The sequence below is a fragment of the Ranitomeya imitator genome, chromosome 6, assembly GCF_032444005.1.
Source record: "Ranitomeya imitator isolate aRanImi1 chromosome 6, aRanImi1.pri, whole genome shotgun sequence".
In the NCBI taxonomy this organism is placed as follows: Eukaryota; Metazoa; Chordata; class Amphibia; order Anura; family Dendrobatidae; genus Ranitomeya; species Ranitomeya imitator.
In genome coordinates, this window is record NC_091287.1 from 80,237,856 (window position 1) to 80,260,043 (window position 22,188).

The 22,188-nt window shown below is 43.4% G+C and overlaps 1 protein-coding gene across 1 annotated transcript in view; it reads right to left on the minus strand.

The window, feature by feature from the left end:
* The window catches only part of LOC138641968 (ATP-binding cassette sub-family B member 5-like), a 189,792-nt gene that overhangs the window by 20,103 nt on the left and 147,501 nt on the right, over positions 1–22,188 (minus strand). Inside the window, exons 10-17 of the mRNA XM_069729813.1 lie at positions 21,638–21,751; positions 20,706–20,816; positions 7,906–8,031; positions 7,568–7,771; positions 4,713–4,883; positions 4,434–4,595; positions 2,912–3,067; positions 73–216 (exon numbers count right to left, since the gene is read on the minus strand). Of these exons, the coding sequence (XP_069585914.1) occupies positions 73–216; positions 2,912–3,067; positions 4,434–4,595; positions 4,713–4,883; positions 7,568–7,771; positions 7,906–8,031; positions 20,706–20,816; positions 21,638–21,751 (1,188 nt within the window). The remainder of the gene's footprint in view (positions 1–72; positions 217–2,911; positions 3,068–4,433; positions 4,596–4,712; positions 4,884–7,567; positions 7,772–7,905; positions 8,032–20,705; positions 20,817–21,637; positions 21,752–22,188) is intronic.

A 22,188-nucleotide genomic window follows, 5' to 3' on the forward strand; every position in this document is an offset into this window, starting at 1 on the left:
TTTTCTTAACACTGTTACCAAGGTTAGTGAAACATGTTCTGCCATTTTACTTGGATCTCATAATTTACTTACAGCAATTATTTTGGCAAAAAAGATGCAAAATGCCGGATGACTTCCACCATTAATTAGTGATGCAAGAATCCCAACGAAAATATAAGGCCATTCAGACTGGTTAAGCTTCAAAATTTTAAAGAAGGAAACATTGGGAATACTTTCCTGGAAAAAGAAAATAGTTCAGACATATTATAATCTTTCATAATCTTATATTTGTGGAATTGCCAGAGATTACTAAAACTGAATTTCCCTTATTTTAAATTCTTCCTTCCCTCCAAATGTATCAGTCAGGGGAGAATTGAGAGGTCCCCATACACATAAACTTGTTTGTCCCTCCAACTTTGCTCATGTGTGCATGGCCTAATGCTTAATGATGGTCATTTACTAAGGGGTACTGTGAAACAGTGGGTTAAATAGAAACGAATAGGATCTGTTATTGAATCAGTAATTAGCCTTAAAGAATTTGCCCACTACAAAGACAACCCCTGCTCAATTACCATGCTCCCCCATGGAGCATAACAACAGCCTGTTCTCACCTCTAATGCCAGCACTCTTCTAAAGGTACCGTCACACTAGACGATATCGCTAGCGATCCGTGACGTTGCAGCGTCCTGGCTAGCGATATCGTCCAGTGTGACAGGCAGCAGCGATCAGGCCCCTGCTGTGCTGTCGCTGGTCGGGGAAGAAAGTCCAGAACTTTATTTCGTCGCTGGACTCCCCGCAGACATCGCTGAATCGGCGTGTGTGACACCGATTCAGCGATGTCTTCACTGGTAACCAGGGTAAACATCGGGTAACTAAGTGCAGGGCCGCGCTTAGTAACCCGATGTTTACCCTGGTTACCATCCTAAAAGTAAAAAAAACAAACACTACATGCTTACCTACAGCCGTCTGTCCTCCAGCGCTGTGCTCTGCACTCCTCCTGTACTGTCTGTGAGCGTCGGTCAGCCGGAAAGCAGAGCGGTGACGTCACCGCTCTGCTTTCCGGCCGCTGTGCTTACACAGACAGTACAGGAGGAGTGCAGAGCACAGCGCTGGAGGACAGACGGCTGTAGGTAAGTATGTAATGTTTGTTTTTTTTACTTTTAGGATGGTAACCACGGTAAACATCGGGTTACTAAGCGCGGCCCTGCGCTTAGTTACCCGATGTTTACCCTGGTTACCGGCATCGTTGGTCGCTGGAGAGCGGTCTGTGTGACAGCTCTCCAGCGACCAAACAGCGACGCTGCAGCGATCCGGATCATTGTCGGTATCGCTGCAGCGTCGCTAAGTGTGACGGTACCTTAACAATGTTGGTGCCAGGTCTCCAGTGACATTGTTATGTGATGTGAGCCCTGCAGCCAATCAGCAGTGGATTCACTCTCACTTCCTCCAGAAGTAACTGACATCCAGAGGAAGTAGAGAGCAGCAGTATTTCTCACTTCTTGCAGATGTCAGTTTCATGCAAAGGAAGTGAGAGTGAAGCAGCCACTGATTGGCTGCAGAGCTCACGTGACATAACAATGTCACACAAGTGTCAGGGGACATGATACCAAAATTACTGGAAAGTCACCGGCAGTGGAGGCCAGTATTATTTTCCATAGGGGACCAGAGTATGAAAATTAAGAAGGGGTTATCCAAGTAGTGAACAAACCCTTTAAGCTGGTTTTAACAACTTTTTAGATAGGTCAATAATTCCATAACTATGAACGCTCATTTCTAACTATCAGTCTAGATGGACTGATAGTTAGAAATGAGCGTTCATAGTTATGGAATTATTGACCTATCTAAAAAGTTGTTAAAACCAGCTTAAAGGGTTTGTTCACTACTTGGATAACCAATAGGCTGAGGCTAACAATGACCTGACAAACAAGCAAACCACTAGTGCGTTTTTATGTGGATTTTTAATAAAATCTGTGCAATATATATTCATTCATGGTAGTATTTGTAGGTGTTCATGATTAGTATTCTTACCACTGAGTGCAATGTATTATTGTGGCAGCATTTGTAAATCTGAGCAATGTGAATGTAAATTGAGACTAGTTCAAGATAAAAGAAATGTCTCAGTATTTGGATTCAAGGGTCTGTCCACGGTTTAACAATCCCTTTTGAATTCCCAGAGTGTTGCAAAAACAAAATAAATGATACAGAACTTCACCTCCTTGATGTGTGCCTTTTCTACGAAGACAGAACTGTGTCCCCCACCTGTTTCCTGGCATTAACAATCAGAGGGAGTTGATCGGCTGCAGCCTTCGCATTTTGTTTGAGAGGAAGAAACAGTGACGTCTACACGAGATGTTGCTGCCAAGAAGCCTGCAGGAGACACAGTTCTGAGTACGGTGGATTGCAGTTGGTTCAGGAGGGGAATATCTATTTTTTATGTTATTAACACGCTGAATCCATTCATAAAGGAATGTAAAGTACAGGATGACCACTTTACAGTGGCCTCCATCGTGCTACTGACCAGGCGCACTTCTCTGTGCCATGTCGAGGCCAGAGCAAAGTACTGTAATGCATTTGCAGGGAAAGGTCAAAGAGCGCCGATGACTAATAGGTAAAGGTCGCGCATGTGCACTACAGTGCTTTGCTCTGCCCTCAGCAGGACAGAGAAGTGCGCCTATGAAGGAGCACAGTGGGAAACACTGTGTGGATGAAGAAGGTCGTGTCATCCACGAAGCAAGGAAGGAGGACGATGATCATAAGAAGAGAGGAGGCATCGAACTAAGACCTGAGATGCTTCTGGTAAAAGGTATTTTTTGTGCTTTGCAGAAGAATTGGGGACATTCATACATCATACTAGTATGCTGTAAAATAGGGCTTAAATATGCTGGCCGTACTTTGGGGAAAACCTGGTGACAGGTTCCGTTTAAGGTCTTACCTCTTCTTCATTCTGTTCCTCATTTTCATCTTCTTCTTTGTTCTCTTTTATGCCGTTTTTTATAGGGGAGTTCGGGCACTTTATCGATAATTGCTTTTTGGGTATTCCATTTACTGACTCTTTTATTTCATTACTGTCTTCTGCTCCTTGTATAAACTGTTGAAAAATAGCATAAATCATCAAGCCACTGACACCTTGCCATTTAAAAATGTCTCTTTCAGAGTTTGCTACAATCTATGTTTTTACATTTCTGACATGTGCAACGTTAACTGTATTTGCGAACAAATCATGCAACTTAATTTTAGTGTTTTGTGTGCCATGATTGCAGATATTGACGGTGCGGACATATTGCCTGTATGCCTACAGCCTTTTATTCCTATTCTTTACGTTATCAACAAAGCTTCCCACTGTGTCCCCAAACTTTTTTTCTGGTCTGATTCTGGCAACACAGGTGATCTCTTATATATAATTCTGTTTGTAAATGTCTGATATAGTATTTTGATGTATAAAATCAATATTTGTATAATGGGACTACTTCTTTATTATTTAACTTCCTGCATTACTTCACAACATTACATCACAACCTTTTTTCTGCCAGAGGCCTTTTGAATAGTTATACCATATTTCAGAGGCACAATAAAGAAAAAAGGATGGTCAAATTATCAACATGGGTGTGTTCTCCCAAGTATAGTCCAGAGTCATTCATGGATCAGGGCAAAGCAGCCACAACTGAGACAAACATGGAGAGGTTTGATCCAGAGAAGAGGCTTTAAATTTTCTATATATAAAATGTAGCTTTTATTGCGCCATTTAAAAAACAAACCCAATCTGTGTTTGGGCACATGAGGTACCAGACAAAAGATCAACGCATTTTGACTTGCGTCTTAGTCATGATCACGCGTTGATCTTTCTTCTGGTGCCTCATCTGTATATGTGCCCAAACACAGATTGAAATTGTTTTTAAATGGCGCAATGACAGCTACATATTATATCTATAGCATGACTAAGACGCAAGCCGAAATGCTTTGATCTTTCTTCTGGTGCCTCATTTATATATGTGCCCAAACACAGACTCTAATTGTTTTTAAAGGGCGCAATAAAAGCTACATTTTATATATAGAAAACTTTCAGCTTCTTTGCTGGATCAAACCTCTCCTTGTTTGTTATCCTTCAGGGGCAGTACAAATCATGTGCTAACATTGCCCACAAAGTATGTAATCTTTTATTGCACATGCCTCAGCGTTTAGTAGTGAATATTGTGTGCATGTGCTCATAGACCAAGAAGAAACTGAAAGGCTGGCGGCCATCAATACACAGTTACCGACCCAAGCACTGCTGTCCCTGGGAATATGTCCGGGGGCCAGAGAAAAAAGGTCATCACTGGCCATAAATGGCCAGCAGACCTGCAGTTCCCACCCCTGCTGTAAATAGTAGTGGGAAGCCATACATGACCTACACCACTGATTTTAGATTTTGTTTGCATAGATTCAAGCGATTAGCCAAATGGCCGAGTCTACTGTACCTGTGCTGTTGCAAGGTTATAATATATTCCTTTCATCTCCATTAATGCTGAATGAGTACCTTGCTCACTCACTGTGCCATTTTGTACCACCACAATTAGATCCGCTGTCCAAACTGTACTGAGTCGATGGGCGATCACAATTGTTGTCCGCCCTTTACTGGCCTGAAAATAATGCAACCAATATAAATATAAAACTTAAACTACCCAACAGTGTGTTTTGGTGGAATACCTTCATCAAAATGCTATTATTTTGGTTCACAAAATGTTCATCATACATACCTTATCTAAAGCAGCCTGCACAATTGATTCACTTTCAGTATCTAGAGCAGAAGTGGCCTCATCCAGGAGAAGTATCTTAGGATTTCTCACCAAAGCTCTGGCTATTGCTATTCTTTGCTTTTGGCCACCACTTAACTGTGCCCCTCTTTCTCCAACAAGAGTTTCAAATTTCTGAAATGGAAAAGATTAAAAAAGATAAAAAATATTTAATACAAAACAAAGAAATAATCTCTCAAGCTTCACAAATTATGGCAATTGAAATCTTAAGAGGTTGTTACCACTAATAAAAATAATAATAAATCTTTATTTTTATATAGCGCTAACATATTCCGCAGCGCTTTACAGTTTGCACACATTATCATCGCTGTCCCCAATGGGGCTCTGTGACAAAACACTCTGGGATCGCCTTTGCTGGGGTCAAAGGTCACGTGGTTTGTGCATTGAATCTGAGGCGTAAAGCAGGTTTTCTGAGCAGGCTGACCTCAGGTCAGATTTATTAACGTGAAAGCAACATGAACAAAACAAAACATAAAAATAAATCCTAGCCTGTCCGGCACTAACTAAACAAATACGTTGCTATCTCAACAACTGGGGGGCTTCTCCCACCCAGCTAACATCACACAGATCTTGAGCACAGCTCTCACTCACGTTTGTCACACACAGGCAGGCAATCTGTGTGCCCCAGGCTGACGCTTGAAACCCCCAGCTGGTCATCTTTTATTCCTGCAATCATTAACCCATTAGCACCCTGAAGATACTGAGTGGCCTAACTCACATAGGACAAACACCTGGGCGAGATATACCTGCCTCCAACTACCACACCAGCATGAGTCTTACAGGCTCACAATCTAAATTCCCTATCAGTATGTCTTTGGAATGTGGGAGGAAACCGGAGTACCCGGAGGAAACCCACGCAAACATGGAGAGAACATACAAACTCTTTGCAGATGTTGTCCTGGGTGGGATTAGAACCCATGACTCCAGCGCTGCAAGGCTGCAGTGCTAACCACTGCGCCACCGTGCTGCCAATCAATGAACACATGATGAACTGGACACGCGATGTAATAGTGGTTGCAGCAGAGCCTAATTAAAAAAAATGTCTTTCTTTTTTTACATTCTAAATCTCTCTGTTAAAAGTATTTGGTACCTAACAGGTTAACTTAAGTCCAAGTGGGTGTTATCAGATATTTTAAACTAGGGGTGTGTACTTCTCCCTGCATGAGGTATCCATTCATACTCAGGAAGCAACACAGCAGAAAGAGAACATGAACCCACCAAAGCTTAGGTTTCTCAGTGTGCGAGAAGTAAGGATACAGCTCTGACCTCCTGGTTTAACACCCAATGAGGTTACTAGAAAGTGATGAAAAATTAGAGTTGTGATTACTCATACATTTCAGATATGGTTCCCATGGAGGTGAAGGGTAACACAGCTGAGTTTAGTGATGTCACATTACAAGCCTTCTATAAGCTCTCCTTTTCTTATAGCACTGTCAGCACTGCTATACTGCCTCTCCCCTCATGCTACCTTTCACACTTATGTCTGCTGTGCAGAAAGCATCTTTTGAGCATATCAGAAACATGAGTGATAACTGACACAGCTCTGGACTGTCAGTGTAGGAAGATGGTCAGTACAGTAGAGCTGACAGTGACTGGGAGGGATACAGCTTTAGAGGGACAGTGAGAAATGTGATCTTGTGTATAGGAAATTGTGATTCTACACAATCAATAAGATCAATACTTATAACAGCAGCTTGGTCAGAAACTGAGAGGGAGGGGGAGGAAAGAGAGCAGCTAACTGCTGAATAGAAACTAATGGGCTGGAGAGGTGGTTGGTATGTTAAGAGTTAACTTCTCTCCTGAAATATAACTACTGTACAGACTAGGCCAAGGTCTAGGCAGGCACTGGTGGTCAGGTCCCATGGAAGCCACTTGAACAGTAAAAGCTCTCGTTGCCGCAGAATGATGTCAGATTAAAAAAAGGACATCGGTTGAAAACTTGCTTATTTTCATGCTGTCTAAATTGAAGCAGTTTAATATCTTGAAAATACTCCTTGAAGTCAAAGAAAAAACAAGCAAGCCCTCTTCAAGTTCTTAAAGAAGTACAGATCTGAATACCCTTGTCGTCCTGTGATTCACACACAGCTGTTATTGACAAAGGGGCGAATGGACTGAATGGGAGGAGACACAGATTAGATACTAGAAAAAACTTTTTGACAGTGAGGGTGATCAATGAGTGGAACAGGCTGCCATGAGAGGTGGTGAGTTCTCCTTCCATGGAAGTTTTCAAACAGAGGCTGGACAGACATCTGTCTGGGATTATGTAGTGAATCCTGCATTGAGCAGAGGGTTGGACCAGATGACCCAGGAGGTCCCTTCCAACTCTATGATTCTATGATTCTATGACTGAACATCAGGTTGACATAAAGTATTTGACGCTCTGCAATCTTTCATACAAATGTAAAGTTCTCAATAAATGTAGTGATTTATCAAACCTATTCTTGGAATACAATGAATTCCTGACATATTGAACTATTGCACCCCAATAGCCTTTACATGGGCATCTCAGTAATTTTCAATAACCATGTGCCGGTTACAACTTTGCCGTTAGTTTCCCAGTGGCACACATTTCCCCAGTCTATTCTTTTTTATTTTTGTGCTTTGATCATTTTTATGGAATACTATCAAAAGTAGTGTAAAAATCTAAACGATGAACACCCACTGCTTCGCCCTAATCAGATCTTATTTCCGGAGACATTCAGTGTGAATGCAATGTATCAATATATTCAGGTTTTCTCAGGCAATGGCTTGTATCAAGTTCTATTTTATCATCCTAAATGCTGTCATTGATTGCCTACCTCAGGCAGTGCCATAATGAAGTCATAGGCATTAGCTTCTTTCGCTGCAGCTTCAATTTCCTCATCAGTAACATTTTCTCTCCCGTATCTGATATTTTTTCTAATTGATGTTCCAAACAAAATGGGCTCCTGGCTGACCACTCCGATAAATTCTCTGTAATGTCTTACATTCAGAGATCTTATATCATGACCATCGACCATTACCTACAACAACACAACAGGCAATGTTTGATTTAGTGGAGCAACATCATCTTTTTTATCAATTTTAATTTATAAAAGTGGAAAATTGTAACTAAAAACCCTTATCTAAGAATTAAAGAAGAGTAAAACGTTATTACCAATCCTTCTTGAGGGTCATAAAGTCTCTGGAGAAGCTGCACTGTGGTGCTTTTTCCACATCCACTCTGTCCAACCAGTGCCACAGTCTGTCCTGATTTAACTTTTACATTTAACCCATTTAAAACCTTAAAAATAAATAAGTTTAACATTATTGTATTATATAATAAACACACACACACAAAAAGTTTGAGCGATTTAAAATTTTTAAAGCGAATGTAAAAGCCTTACTATATATTGTTTGTGCCCATATCGAAAAACTTTCAAACTAAATGTACAATCCCATATTTTTATACTTTATAACCAGCTGCGAATGGTCTAAAAGAGCAAAAAAGTAACAAAAAAGTAACACTCTTCTTTCCAATTCCCAGACGCTCCCATGACGATGATTGCGTGGTGCCCTGACAGTCTCCGTCTGTAGCAATGCCCTAACGACATAAAAGAGATTACTTCTGTGGCCAATTATTAAAGGGGTTGACCTATGAATAACATATTTTACCTGAATCCCTGGGGGTCCAGCTACTGCTACGGTTGAGCCCCCAACAGGCAGTGCTATTACTTAGCTTTGCACTGCACAAGAGATGAGGAAGGCTGAATCCAGGCATTCAGAAAAAGAAACACAGAGAGTGATTCTGAGGATAGTATTCTTTATTATCAATATAAAAAAGCATGTGAGTAAAGGAAAAAGGCAAAGAACTGAGGAGGCACATTACTGGTAGTGCAATTGTATTGAGGCCCATTTAGACAGGTAAGTATCTCTGCCTGTTTTTGTTTTTTTTCTTGAATATTGGAGGATTTTTTCCTCTTTTTGTGGGTTTCACGAGGCACATTACAGCAGAAATGTAAGCCCAGACAATTGGGCTGCGGCACCATGGAGTCATTGTGCCAGACAGAATTCAATCTATTTCATACTAGACAATAGGTACTAAAAACAGAGGTGGGAGAAGGGGATCACTGATCCATAATGCATTATTAGAACTTCACTAAAGCACACCTTAGGTCCTTTGTTCACTTAAAGTGAATAACGGCCATTATGGAAGTAGCCAAACTGTAATTTGTTACAGGGAAATCGGACAGATGTAAAATTGGTGCTTTAAACAGAATGTGCCTCAGAATGTAACCATCTTTAGATAAAGGTTTGAAATACGGTAGTCAATAATTATTAGTAATCTGTGGCAGCAGAGTTGGATTTCTGACCTTCTGTTGCAACCAAATTGCTAATATCTCCTTAGTAAAAGATCTATACTGTTGCCCATCCTATTCTTTATGGCCACAATAAGAAGAATGATGCCATTACCAGAGGTAACGCTTTTGCAGACATAGGCAGTAGAAGTGCACTTCCTAACAGGAGTAGTGTTGAGTGATATCTTCCAATATCCAGAAGTATAGTTATCGGATTGGGTCAGCCGATATTCAAAAAATATCGGATATCGCCCATACTGATACCCGATACCAATGCAAGTCAATGGGACAAAAATATCAGAATTAAAATAAACCCTTTCTTTCCGTGTGGCTAAATTCTACATGAAGGAAAATGACTAAGAATAATGTAGGATGTATTGAGGGAGTTGGAGGAGACATTAAAGGCATAGAGGTTTAGGCCAATCAAATGGAATAGTAGGAATGGTAAGATTTTTTATAATTTGTCAGATATTTATGTTTCACTACTTCCATGTTCTTCACCTTCTTTTTTACTTCTCCCACACTTTCCTCTTCATCAACCTCAGCAGCAGCATCTTTTTCATCAACTTCTCCTTCACCTTATTCATCTTCTTCTTCCTATTATTCTTTTTTTTTACATTCTTCATATTCTTTTTATTCAAATATTCTTCTTCTTCATATTCTACTTCTTCATCTTCTTCATATTCTTCTTCTTCATCATATTCTTATTTGTGACAGGCATTCCTGCAGTTGTTTTCTATAAAAGTTTGAAGATTACACCTTCCGTTCTGCCTGTCACAAAAGATTTCCAACAGGATTTGTCCGCGTTCAGTTTGGTACAAGAGCAAAAGATACTGCAGAGAACTAGCTGACGGTACTGGATCCCGGATGGGTAGCCAAAGGTACAAGAGCCAATGGAACTACTGAGGACCAGCTGATGTTAATGGAACCCAGTTACTAAGCAGGAGGTACCCATGCCAGAAAGCACTACCAAGGACCACCAGACGTTGGTGGAACGCGGATACCCAGAAGGAAGCACCTAAGCCAAAGGCTCTGCCTGGAACCAGCTGACGGCACTGGAACCAGGATGGGGAGCAGAAGGTACAAGAGCAAAAGACACTGCCGAGAACCAGCTGACGGTACAGAAACCCGGATGGGTAGCCAAAGGTACAAGAGCCAATGGAACTACCAAGGACCAGCTGACGTTACTGGAACCCGGTTACTAAGCAGGAGGTACCCATGCCAGAAAGCACTACCGAGGACCACCAGACTTTGGTGGAACTCAGATACCCAGAAGGAGGCACCTAAGCCAAAGGCTCTGCCTGGAACCAGCTGACGGTACTGGAACCAGGATGGGGAGCAGAAGGTAAAAGAGCAAAAGACACTGCCGAGAACCAGCTGACGGTACTAGAACCCAGATTGGTAGCCAAAGGTACAAGAGCCAATGGAAATACCAAGGACCAGCGTACGGTACAGGAACCCGGTTACTAAGCAGGAGGTACCCATGCCAGAAAGCACTACCAAGGACCACCAGACGTTGGTGGAACTCGGATACCCAGAAGGAGGCACCTAAGCCAAAGGCTCTGCCTGGAACCAGCTGATGGTACTGGAACCAGGGGGACCTATTCAAGCTTGTCTTCCTAAGAACCAGCTAATGGTGCTGGAACTCAGATAGGCAGCAGAAGGTCCTCATGAAAAAAAAAATTGCTAGGCCGCTAGCCGGTCGGAGTTCCCAAAAACCCACAGTCCTACAGGGGGAGCTTGTCCTATTGGTACTACGGAACCAGCCTTGATTGCCAGTTCTGCAGCCCACATAGGAAGCACCTAAACTGCAGGCACCAGAGAGTCGGCTAACCCGACCGCAACATGACAGGATAACATATTTTATGTTATGGCCGCTGTGGCGGTGGGCGCCGCACGGCTCCGCTCCGTTAGGGCGATAGGACCCACTACGAGGTTTGCCGTGAAGTGGCAGTGGGCTTCATACAGTCTGATCAGAATGTTAAACTGAAAACCTCATATTCAGTTATATTAATTTTTGCCTAGCGGCTTTAGATCAACGTATGATTTTGGGATGTGCGGTTCATGCTCTTTTTTTTTTTTTTTTTTCTTTTTTGCATAACATATTTTAGGCAAAGTGACCTTGGCACTACCCGGAAACAGCTGGCGTGCTGGAACCAGGCTGGGCAGGAAGGAGTACCCGTGCCAAAGACACTTCTGAGCAGCAACTGGCGGTGTTGGAGCCCATGAATTACAGGAGAAGCAGAGTGTAGGCTGAGGCCTAATTGGAGCAAGTTGAAAGGGAACCTTTTACCCCCTCCAGACATTTGCAACTAAAAGAGTCAGCTGATCCCCAGCTGTGTATCCAGCAATTTCTCCTGCTCTCTCCACACTCACACTACTACAGAAAGGAAAGGGAACCTGCCCCCCCCCAGGCATTTGAAACTGAAAGAGCCACCTTGTGCAGCAGTAATGCTGCACAAGGAAAAGGTGGCTCTTTTAATTATGCTTCTTGCACACGCTGAAGTTAACACTTATAAAATGTGGCCCCTCATACCACGAAACCGTCCCGGAGGTGGGACTTTCCTTCTTAATGAAATGCAGCACATCCATCATTCAGACCCCTTTGGCACCGGGTGCCACTTCCTCAGCGTTGTTTGAATCTGTCCCAGAGCCAGTGCTGTTATGTTATCCCTTGGCCATGCGCAGTTAGCGCTGCCCGTCTTCTGACATCATTTGTTGTCAGGCTGGCTGCGCCTGTGGGGCCACCCTGCCCCAGATCCTGCCCCGCAGTGTCTTCTGATTTATTCACACTGTGGGGCTGGGATTCATGGGCATGCACAGTGCATATCTTCGCCTCTCACTCATCTCCTTCCGCCTTCTTCAGACTAAGCGGCATCAGCTGATCCCTAATCGCATGCCACGGCCGTGACGCGACACAGTCTGAAGAAGGCGGAAGGAGGTGAGTGAGAGGCGAAGATATGCACTGCTCATGCCCTTGAATCCCAGCCCTGCAGTGTGAATAAATCAAAAGACACTGCGGGGCTAGGATTCATGGGCATGCGTAGTGCATATCTTCGGCTCTCACTCATCTTCATCCGCCTTCTTCAGACTGTGTGGCATCAGCTGATCCCTAATCGCATGCCACGGCCGTGACGTTGCACCAAGGGGGTATGAATGACAGCTGTGCTGCGTCTCATTAAGAAGGAAAGTCCCTCCTCCGGGACAGTTTCACGGTATGAGGGGACACATTTCATAAGTGTTAAGTTCAACTTGTGCAAGGAGCATAACTAAAAGAGCCACCTTTTTATTTTGTTGCATTACTGCTGCACAAGGTGGCTCTTTCAGTTACAAACGCCCGGGGGGGACAGGTTCCCTTCCATTTCTGTAGCAGTGTGAGTGTGGAGGTAGCAGGAGAAATTGCCGGATACACATCTGGGGATCAGCTGACGTTAATGAACCCCAATAACACGGCAGCAAGTGTTGACTGTGCAGACAGCACTTCCGGGCAGCAACTGGCGGTGTTGGAGCCCAGGGATTACAGGAGAAACAGAGTGGAGCAATTGCCGGATACACAGCAGGGGAGCAGCTGGCGTTACTGAACTCCACTAACACAGGAGCGAGTGTTTTTCTCTGTGCAAACAGCACTTCCGAGTACCAACTGGTGGTGTTGGAGCTTAGGTTCATTCAGGGTGTAGGCCGAGGCCTAATTGGAGCAAGTTTGAAATCTGGAGTAGTGTGAGTGTGGAGGTAGCAGGAGAAATTGCCGGATACACAGCAGAGGAGCAGCTGGCGTTACTGAACCCCACTAACACAGAAGCGAGTGTTTTTCTCTGTGCAGACAGCACTTCCGAGCACCAACTGGCAGTGTTGGAGCCAGGATCAATCAGGGTGTAGACCGAGGCCAAATTGGAGCAAGTTTGAAATCTGGAGTAGTGTAAGTGTGGAGGTAGCAGGCCAAATTGCCGGATACACAACTGGGGATCAGCTGACGTTACTGAAACCCAATAACACGGCAGCAAGTGTTGACTGTGCAGACGGCACTTCCGAGCAGCAACTGGTGGTGTTGGAGCCCAGGGAATTACAGGAGAAGCAGAGTGTAAGCTGAGGCCTGATTGGAGCAAGATGAAAGGGAACCTTTAAGCCTCCAGGCATTTGTAACTGAAAGAGCCACCTTGAAATCCCGCCTCGCAGTGTCTTCTGATTTATTCACACTGCGGGGCTGGGATTCATGGGCATGGGCATGCGCAGTGCATATCTTCACCTCTCACTCATCTACATCCGCCTTGTTCAGACTGTGTGGCGTCACGGCCGTGGCATGTGATTAGGGATCAGCTGACGCCGCACAGTCTGAAGAAGGTGGAGGGAGCCTGATCTCGGGCAGCGCAGCCGCACAGGCACAGTCAGCCTGACAACAAATGATGTCAGAAGATCGGCAGCACTAACTGCCCATGCCCAAGGGATAACATAATAGCGCAGGTTCCAGGACAGATTCAAACAATGCTAAGGATAGGCACCCGGCGCCAAGGGGGTAAGAATGACGGCTGTGCTGTGTCTCATTAAGAAGGAAAGTCCCTTCTTCAGGACGGTTTCATGGTATGAGGGGACACATTTCATAAGTGTTAAGTTCAGCGTGTGCAAAGAGCATAACTAAAAGAGCCACCTTTTCCTTGTGCAGCATTACTGCTGCACAAGGTGGCTCTTTCAGTTTCAAATGCCTGGGGGGGGGGGCAGGTTCCCTTTCCTTTCTGTAGTAGTGTGAGTGTGGAGAGAGGAGGAGAAATTGCTGGATACACAGCTGGGGATCAGCTGACGTTACTGAAACCCAATAACACTGAGTCATGTGTTGACTGTGCAGATGGCATTTCTGAGCAGCAACTGGCGGTGTTGGAGCCCAGGGATTACAGAAACATGAACACAACAGGAGACCTGGACACTGTTGCCAACCAATTATTTAATCTGGAAGAGGAGTGGCAAATTCCTGCGAGATCCAGGCCTTGTTCATTTTCAGAAAAGTAAGCCAGTCAATGTTATCGGAGGATAGTCGCATGTGACGGTCTGTTAGTACCCCACCTGCGGCACTAAAGACGCGTTCCGATAATACACTAGCAGCAGGGCAAGCCAGCACCTCAAATGCATACTGGCTAAGCTCTGGCCATGTATCCAGCTTAGAGACCCAAAACTTGAAGGAGGAGGAGCCGTCTGGGAGTACACTCAGAGGGCAAGACATGTAGTCTGTCACCCTCTGACAGAAACGTGGCCTCCTGCTGACTGGAGCCATCTGTGATGGTGTAGACATTTGTGGCGGGCACACAAAATTTTGCCACAATTGGGCCATACTGGTCTTGCCTTGTGCTGAGAAACTGCTTCTGCTCCCTCTTTGTGCAGAGCTTCCTCCACTGCCTGAACGCACTGAGCTGCTTTGTAAAGCACTAGCAGCACTTCTCTCGATTGGACTGGAGAAGATGATGGACTGCACCAGTGTGTCTTGGTACTCCCACATTTTATGCTCTCGGTTCAATGGTGTTATGAGGCTTTGTAAGTTGTCCCGGTAGCGTGGATCTAGGAGGGTGTACACCCAATAATCAGCCGTGTGGAGAATGTGGGCGATGCGGCGGTCGTTTCTCAGGCACTGCAGCATGAAATCAACCATGTGCTGCAGACTGCCAACTGGCCAAGAAATGCTTTCCCCTGCTTGAGGCGTGATCTCTGCCTGCTCTGCATCACCCCACCCTCGCTCTACATACTGACTACTGGAGCACTGTGTAACTCCCTCCTCTGGACATATGTCTTCTTCCTCCATTGTCTCCTCTTCATCCTCCTCACAAAGTGTCCCCTGCTTAGGCCTTTGTTATGAACCACGTCGCGCAGACTATCCAGAAGCAGATGACATTTGTGACTCCTCATCCTCCACCTCTTCCACCAACTCATCCCTTAGCGCTTGCAGTGTTTTTTCAAGCAGGCAGATAAGGGGGACAGTCATGCTGACTAGTGCATAATCTGCACTCGCCATATGCGTGGAATCATCGAAGGCATGCAAAATCTGGCAGAAGTCCTTCATAGTGGCCCACTCAGTGGTGTGAAGGCTAAAAAAAGCTCCTCTATGTACTTCTATATAGTGTTTTTCCACAATCTAGCAGGATACGGATGGAAACCCACTAATAGGATAAATTTGAAAAAATGTGCAGCAGGCTGCACTAATTGCAAAAAAGGACAATGGATTGAACAGTATGAGGCAGTGACGCACCCTAAGCTAACTACAACCGGCTGTGGCTGCGGACAGACTACAGAGTGAGCTGCACTCACACAGAGACCGTGCAGACAGCCGTGAGTGGTGCTGCAAGGCCAAAAAAAGCTCCGCTATGTAATCCTATATAGTGTTTTTCCACAATCTAGCAGGATACGGATGGAAACCCACTAATAGGATACATTTGAAAAAATGTGCAGCAGGCTGCACTAATTGTAAAAAAGGACAATGGATTGAACAGTATGAGGCAGTGACGCACCCTGAGCTGACTACATTTGGCTGTGGCTGCGGACAGACTACAGAGTGAGCTGCACTCACACAGAGACCATGCAGACAGCCGTGAATGGTGCTGCAAGGCCAAAAAAAGCTCCTCTATGTAATCCTATATAGTGTTTTTCCACAATCTAGCAGGATACGGATGGAAACTCACTAATGGGATAAATTTGAAAAAATGTGCAGCAAGCTGCACTGCACTAATTGCAAAAAAGGACAATGGATTGAACAGTATGAGGCAATGACGCACCCTGAGCTGACTACAACCGGCTGTGGCTGCGGACAGACTACAGAGTGAGCTGCACTCACACAGAGACTGTGCAGACAGCCGTGAATGGTGCTGCAAGGCCAAAAAAAGCTTCTCTATGTAATCCTATACAGTATTTTTCCACAATCTAGCAGGATACGGATGGAAACTCACTAATAGGATAAATTTGAAAAAATGTGCAGCAGGCTGCACTAATTTCAAAAAAGGACAATGGATTGAACAGTATGAGGCAGTGATGCACCCTGAGCTGACTATAACCAGCTGTGGCTGCGGACAGACTACAGAGTGAGCTGCACTCACACACACAGAGACCTTGCAGACAGCTGTGAACAGCGCTGCAAGGCAAAAACAAGGTTCTCACACAGCGGTTGCTAAATTAGCCTGGGTAAAGCACAATGAAGCAAATCGCTATCTCAAAACTGGCCCTCACTCAGAACACAGCGCCCTGTCCTTAACTGAATTCACAGCAGAGTGAACCCAAAATGGCTGCGGCGACTTTTATAGTGCATCATGACATCATTTCAGCAGCCAATCACAGCCATGCCAGTAGTTACATGCCTACCATGCAGAACAGGATGTGCCCACACTTCTAATCATTCCTCATTGGCTGAATTAAATGAAACTGGCTCTTTGCATTATGGGAACTTCCGATTCCGGTATCCGATATTGCAAATGTATCGGAATATTCCGAAAATGCAATTATTGGCCGATACCCGATACTTGCAGTATCGGAATGCTCAACACTAAACAGGAAGCTGGCTCCTTGTCAACATCTAACATCTCACAGTACGTTATGTCTCTCAGCATGCCTTTCCCACAGACATTGTCTCTAATCTTCAGTATGTCTTGGTAACTGAATAAAGATCCTAGGAAAAAGAGCAGTGTTTCCCAAAAATGTATTTATAGTCGTTGTATGGAGCCATACTATCAGATGCACTGATGAGCCCAAGTCCTTGTTCCCCTTATATTGCATGTGTATGCTATGAATATATATATGTACATTATAGTATAATCCTTGCTTCATTTGCTGAACTGCACTTCATTTATTCAGCCTTGCTGAGGAGGACTGTTTCAGAACATTAGTAACATAGTAACATAGTTAGTAAGGCCGAAAAAAAGACATTTGTCCATCCAGTTCAGCCTATATTCCATCATAATAAATACCCAGATCTACGTCCTTCCACAGAACCTAATAATTGTATGATACAATATTGTTCTGCTCCAGGAAGACATCCAGGCCTCTCTTGAACCCCTCGACTGAGTTCGCCATCACCACCTCCTCAGGCAAGCAATTCCAGATTCTCACTGCCCTAACAGTAAAGAATCCTCTTCTATGTTGGTGGAAAAACCTTCTCTCCTCCAGACGCATTGTGCACACAGGACAAGGCCATCCAGATATAATGATATCATATTGGATAGAGATTAAAGGGCCACTGTCAACCCCTCCAGCCGTTATAAACTAAAAGAGCCACCTTGTGCAGCAGTAATGCTGCATTCTAACAAGGTGGCTCTTTTAGTTTTTGGTGCATTTATTCCCAAAATAAAGCATTTTATAACTTCTCCCAAATACCTGTCTTTATCCAGGGAGGCAGGTCCTCACCCCCCTGCTTGAAACGCCACACTGCCATCACTCAAATCTTCAGGGGCGCCGGGCTCCGCCCCTCCACGCTGTTTTCGCATGAAATCCATCGCCTGCGCTGTGTAGTACTGTTTGGTGCAGGCGCAGTGAGCTCTGGCCGTCTGACGTCACAGCCAGGCTTGCAGACTGCGCCTGTGCGGCCGCCCTGCCTATGAATCCCAGCCCCGCACTGTGCATAATGCATAACACACTGCGGGGCTGGGATTCCCAAGGTGGGTGGCCGCACTTGCCGCACAGGCGCAGTCTGCAAGCCTGGCTGTGATGTCAGACGGCCAGAGCTCACTGCGCCTGCACCAGACAGTACTACACAGCGCAGGCGCCGGATTTCATGTGAAAACAGCACGGAGGGGGCGGCGCCCAGCGCCCCTGAAGATTTGAGTGATGGCAGTGTGGCGTTTCAAGCAGGGGGGTGAGGACCTGCCTCCCTGGTTAAAGACAGGTATTTTGGAGAAGTTATAAAACGCTTTATTTTGGGAATAAATGCACCAAAAACTAAAAGAGCCACCTTGCTAGAATGCAGCATTACTGCTGCACAAGGTGGCTCTTTTAGTTTATAACAGCTGGAGGGGGTGACAGTGGCCTTAAGCCTGTTGGTATCCAGCCTTGGAAACTGGTTATCTTTTATGAAAATGAATTCTTGTTTTTTATTGTTGTAATCAAATCAATTTTAATAGGACAAAGGCCACTAATGTTCCCATTTCAAACCAAATACAAGGCAAAAGTAGATACAAAGTGTTAAAACCTCCTAAAATATAACATTAGGGCTTTGTTTCTTTCTGACCTTGCACAACATGTCCACAGGTACAAAGACTAATTAAGTCATATCATAAATTGAATACAGTTAGACCAAAATGCTAATTATTCTTGTAGCAATAATTTAAGATATGCATGTCTGTTGGGTCCTAATGAAAACAAGATAGCTATTTGTGTGAATTCTTAAACAATAGCCTGTAGTTTGCAATGAGAACTCTCTGGTGGCAAGGCTCAGAAGTTTAATTTAAAAGCCAGTTATACTGGTTTTACTACCAGTTCTTTGCTTGTTGTGATTTTGATAAAGGTTTACTTCCAAAAAAGGGTTACTGCCAGCAGTTTCATAAACAATTAATGGAGAAAAGACTGAGCATGTGCAACTCTGCTCCCTACAAGACAGAGCTCCCTGTATTCGGTAACCAATTAAAGCGGACCTTTCACCAAATTTTTCATTTTGAACTGGACACACAATGAATAGGAGCTTCAGTGCAGAATAAAACTTTTTTTTATGTTTATTAATTTTGCTTCTCTGTTGTGGAGATATTAGTGATCAAAGCATTTGGCACTTAAACTGTTATTTTTTTCAAGTCCATGTGGGCATAACTGGAGAGATTTCACTGGAGGTGGCTACTCTCTTTTTTCGTCATTGAACAATCATAAGCAGGCAGCAATACACTGGCGAAAGAAGAATATGCCCCCACAATAGTATTGACAAACAGTCTGCTCTCCTCACTGCATGAAGTGCTGATGCACTGCAGATACAAGTGTAAGTAACTGACGGCTTTCAGCTCTCATCTCTGGCATTGTCATTATTAACACTTCTAGTAGCTCTCCTCTCACAATGTGGCTAATTCTGCCAATCACACCAAGGCATCCACATACAAGGGGAAAAACACCTCCCATTTTGCTTAGAAGAGACATAATGACACAGTCTGCTGTGGGGGAAGGCGCAGTACAGCAGATTTGGCAACACAGATCTTGCTTTTGGTAATGCTAATATGTATTTGGTCCTGCCAATAAAACATATTTGAATTTGAGAGGAGAGTTCCTAGAAGTGTTTGTAATGATAATCAGGGTCTGCTGTACTGCCCCCAACACTGACTGCCAGATATGAGAGCTGTCAGTTATTCATACTCAGCTCTGCTGTGCACAAGTTATCATTCTGCAGTGAGGATAGCTGTTTGTCATTGTTATTGTAGAGGGATTCTACACTTTCCCCAGTGTTTTAATGTCTGCTTATAATTATTTTGCATCAAAAAAAGGAAGAGGTACATACATCCAATGAAAACTCTCTAATAATGCCCCATTGGACATTAAAAAAAACTGTGTAGGTTCCAAATACTTTGACAGCTAATATCTCCGCAACAGAGAGGTCAAGTAAATAAAAAATATACGGTATCTATATTTTATTCCACTCTGCAGCCACTATAACATTGTGTGTCCAGTTCAACATGAAAAAATAGGTGAAAGGTCGTCTGTAAGGTATTTTTCTGGTCTATCTCTTTTCTTAAAAACTTTTCTACTGTAACCTCCTTTGCAAATACATTTGCAAACTGATTTCACTGTGAGACACGAAAGTTATATAAGATATTTCCTATTACAATAATTGTGGCCCCAAAGTCACTTATTTGAATATAGCAGAAGTGATCATGGTTGACCATCACAATCCACAAGAGTCATGCGTACTTCCACTCCATTTGCACAGAAGAAGGATCCGTGGGGGTCTCAACAGCTGGATTCCTACTGATCTTACATATATAATCTATCTTGCAGATAGATTATAGGTTTTATTTAACGAACAATAGATTTAACTGCAGAGCACCTCAGCACCTCATAGCTGGAGCAATAGGGGATCAGGTAGACATTGGCACAGCAAGTGATTAGTAAAATAATGAGTAATAATCCTGTAATTTAGGTCATTGGCAGCTGTTAATACAAAATGTATGGGTTTGGACTAGTAATGAGCGAGTATACTCGTTGCTCGGGTTTTCCCGAGCACGCTCAGTTGGTCTCCGAGTATTTGCAACTGCTCGGAGAGTTAGTTTTTGTTGACACAGCTGAATGATTTACAGCTGCTAACCAGCCTGAGTACATGTGGGGGTTGCTTGGTTGCTAGGGAATCCCCACATGCATTCAAGCTGTCTATCAGCTGTAAATCATGCAGCTGAGGCAACAAAAACCAAATCTCCGAGCACTTACAAATACCTGGAGACCACCCGAGTGGGCTCAGGAAAACCTGAGCAACAAGTATACTCGCTCATTACTAGTTTGGACATAAATGATTCTGACAAGTATATAAAGCAGAGGAACATGAACCAGAGATACAAAACATCTTAACTGACGCATCTCTGACTGACAACTACCAAGAGTCAACAATAATATTATAATTAATAAGGAAGCTTTTGCTCCTTTAAAAATCTGGAGATTAGTATAAAGGGATGCAAACATTTGTAATTGTTCTCACCGGGACATTTGGTCGAGATGGATAACAGAAATGAATATTTTTAAATTCCACGTCTCCTTTTATAGTATCTGGTTTGTATCCTTCTATGGAAAAGCTGTTAATAGCAGATCTCTAAAAATGATATATAAAGATTATTATTTTGTTTGCGAATGTGGAGTTTATAATCAAAATGATATAAGAGAAGAATCAAAGTTTAAAGATGCAAAAATAGAGATGGATACTATCAAATTGATGACTACAGTGATTATAGATCACAAACCAGGTGCCTCTATCTGGTGATAATAGGTAAATTGGTGGCTTGCAAGAATGCAATCTTTATCAAAAAGCTGGTGTTTCCCTAATAAAGGGTTCATTTTGCCCGGAAATCAGTAGCTTGAAGATTTTGTATTTTTACTACATGTCACCATGTCTCAAGCTATTTTTTTTAATTGTATTCTCCTTCAACTTGGTGGCCACCAACCCACCATTAATTAACATGACCATGATGCAACGGTGGCAGAAAGGATCAGGATAGGGGTTTGGATGTAGGGGAGTTATAACAGAAAACATCAGTATTAGCATGGAGGCTTCCAATATAACTAATACGGCTTTATCGAAAGTGATGGAAGAATCATTTTGTCAGGTTTGAGATTTGCAATTTTGATAATCAGTGGAAAAAAATGTTTTCAAAAGATTCACAAATGTTAATTTAGTACAAACCCCTATCCATTTTATGACAAGGTTTTCTTTAGAGATTCTTGAAATAGTTTTAAGGTTGGCTTTAGACATTTTTGCTATTGATTGGGCTAAGTTCACTAGTGAGAAAAAAAACTTTCAACATGCTTTTGGCAATGTGTTCTATGAATTAATGATTTTTATCACTTGACAAACTAAATTATTTTGTTCATGCCATTCTATACTCTAGTTTCAATTAATGTATGCTTCTTATTTACCTCGTCAATGACATGAAATATACCATAGGCTGCACCTCTTGCAATAGAAAATGCTTCAAGATGAGAAAATGCTTGACCAAGGCAATAACTGCTGATGACCACACTGAAGAAGACCTGTCGGAGAACATATGTTTTTACCAATAATAGAAAAAAAACTCTGCAATCAGCAAATTATAAAAGTATGTGCATGTGTTATGGTCAGTACTATTCATAGTTTACAGAGACCTGTAGGCAGAGACCTGTAAATCCTGGGCAGCGGGAGGGAAGAAGCCATAGGGAACCCGCCTGTCCGACTAGTCTCCAGCGCTGATCGGTCCCCGATGGCTTTCAAAGTATGCTTTTCTCTGAAACGGCACAGCATTTCAGAGAGAAACATGTATGGCTGAAATCATACAGCCAGTGGTTGATACATGCTGGCCGTGGATTAAGCAGCATTTCACAGCTGTCAGGTTCACTTTAACCCCTTTCTAAAATTTGCCATATATCTATGGTGAGTGTTGGGTGCTCTGGTGTGGAGTGAGTTGAGTGGCTGAATTAACTACAGCCAAGTT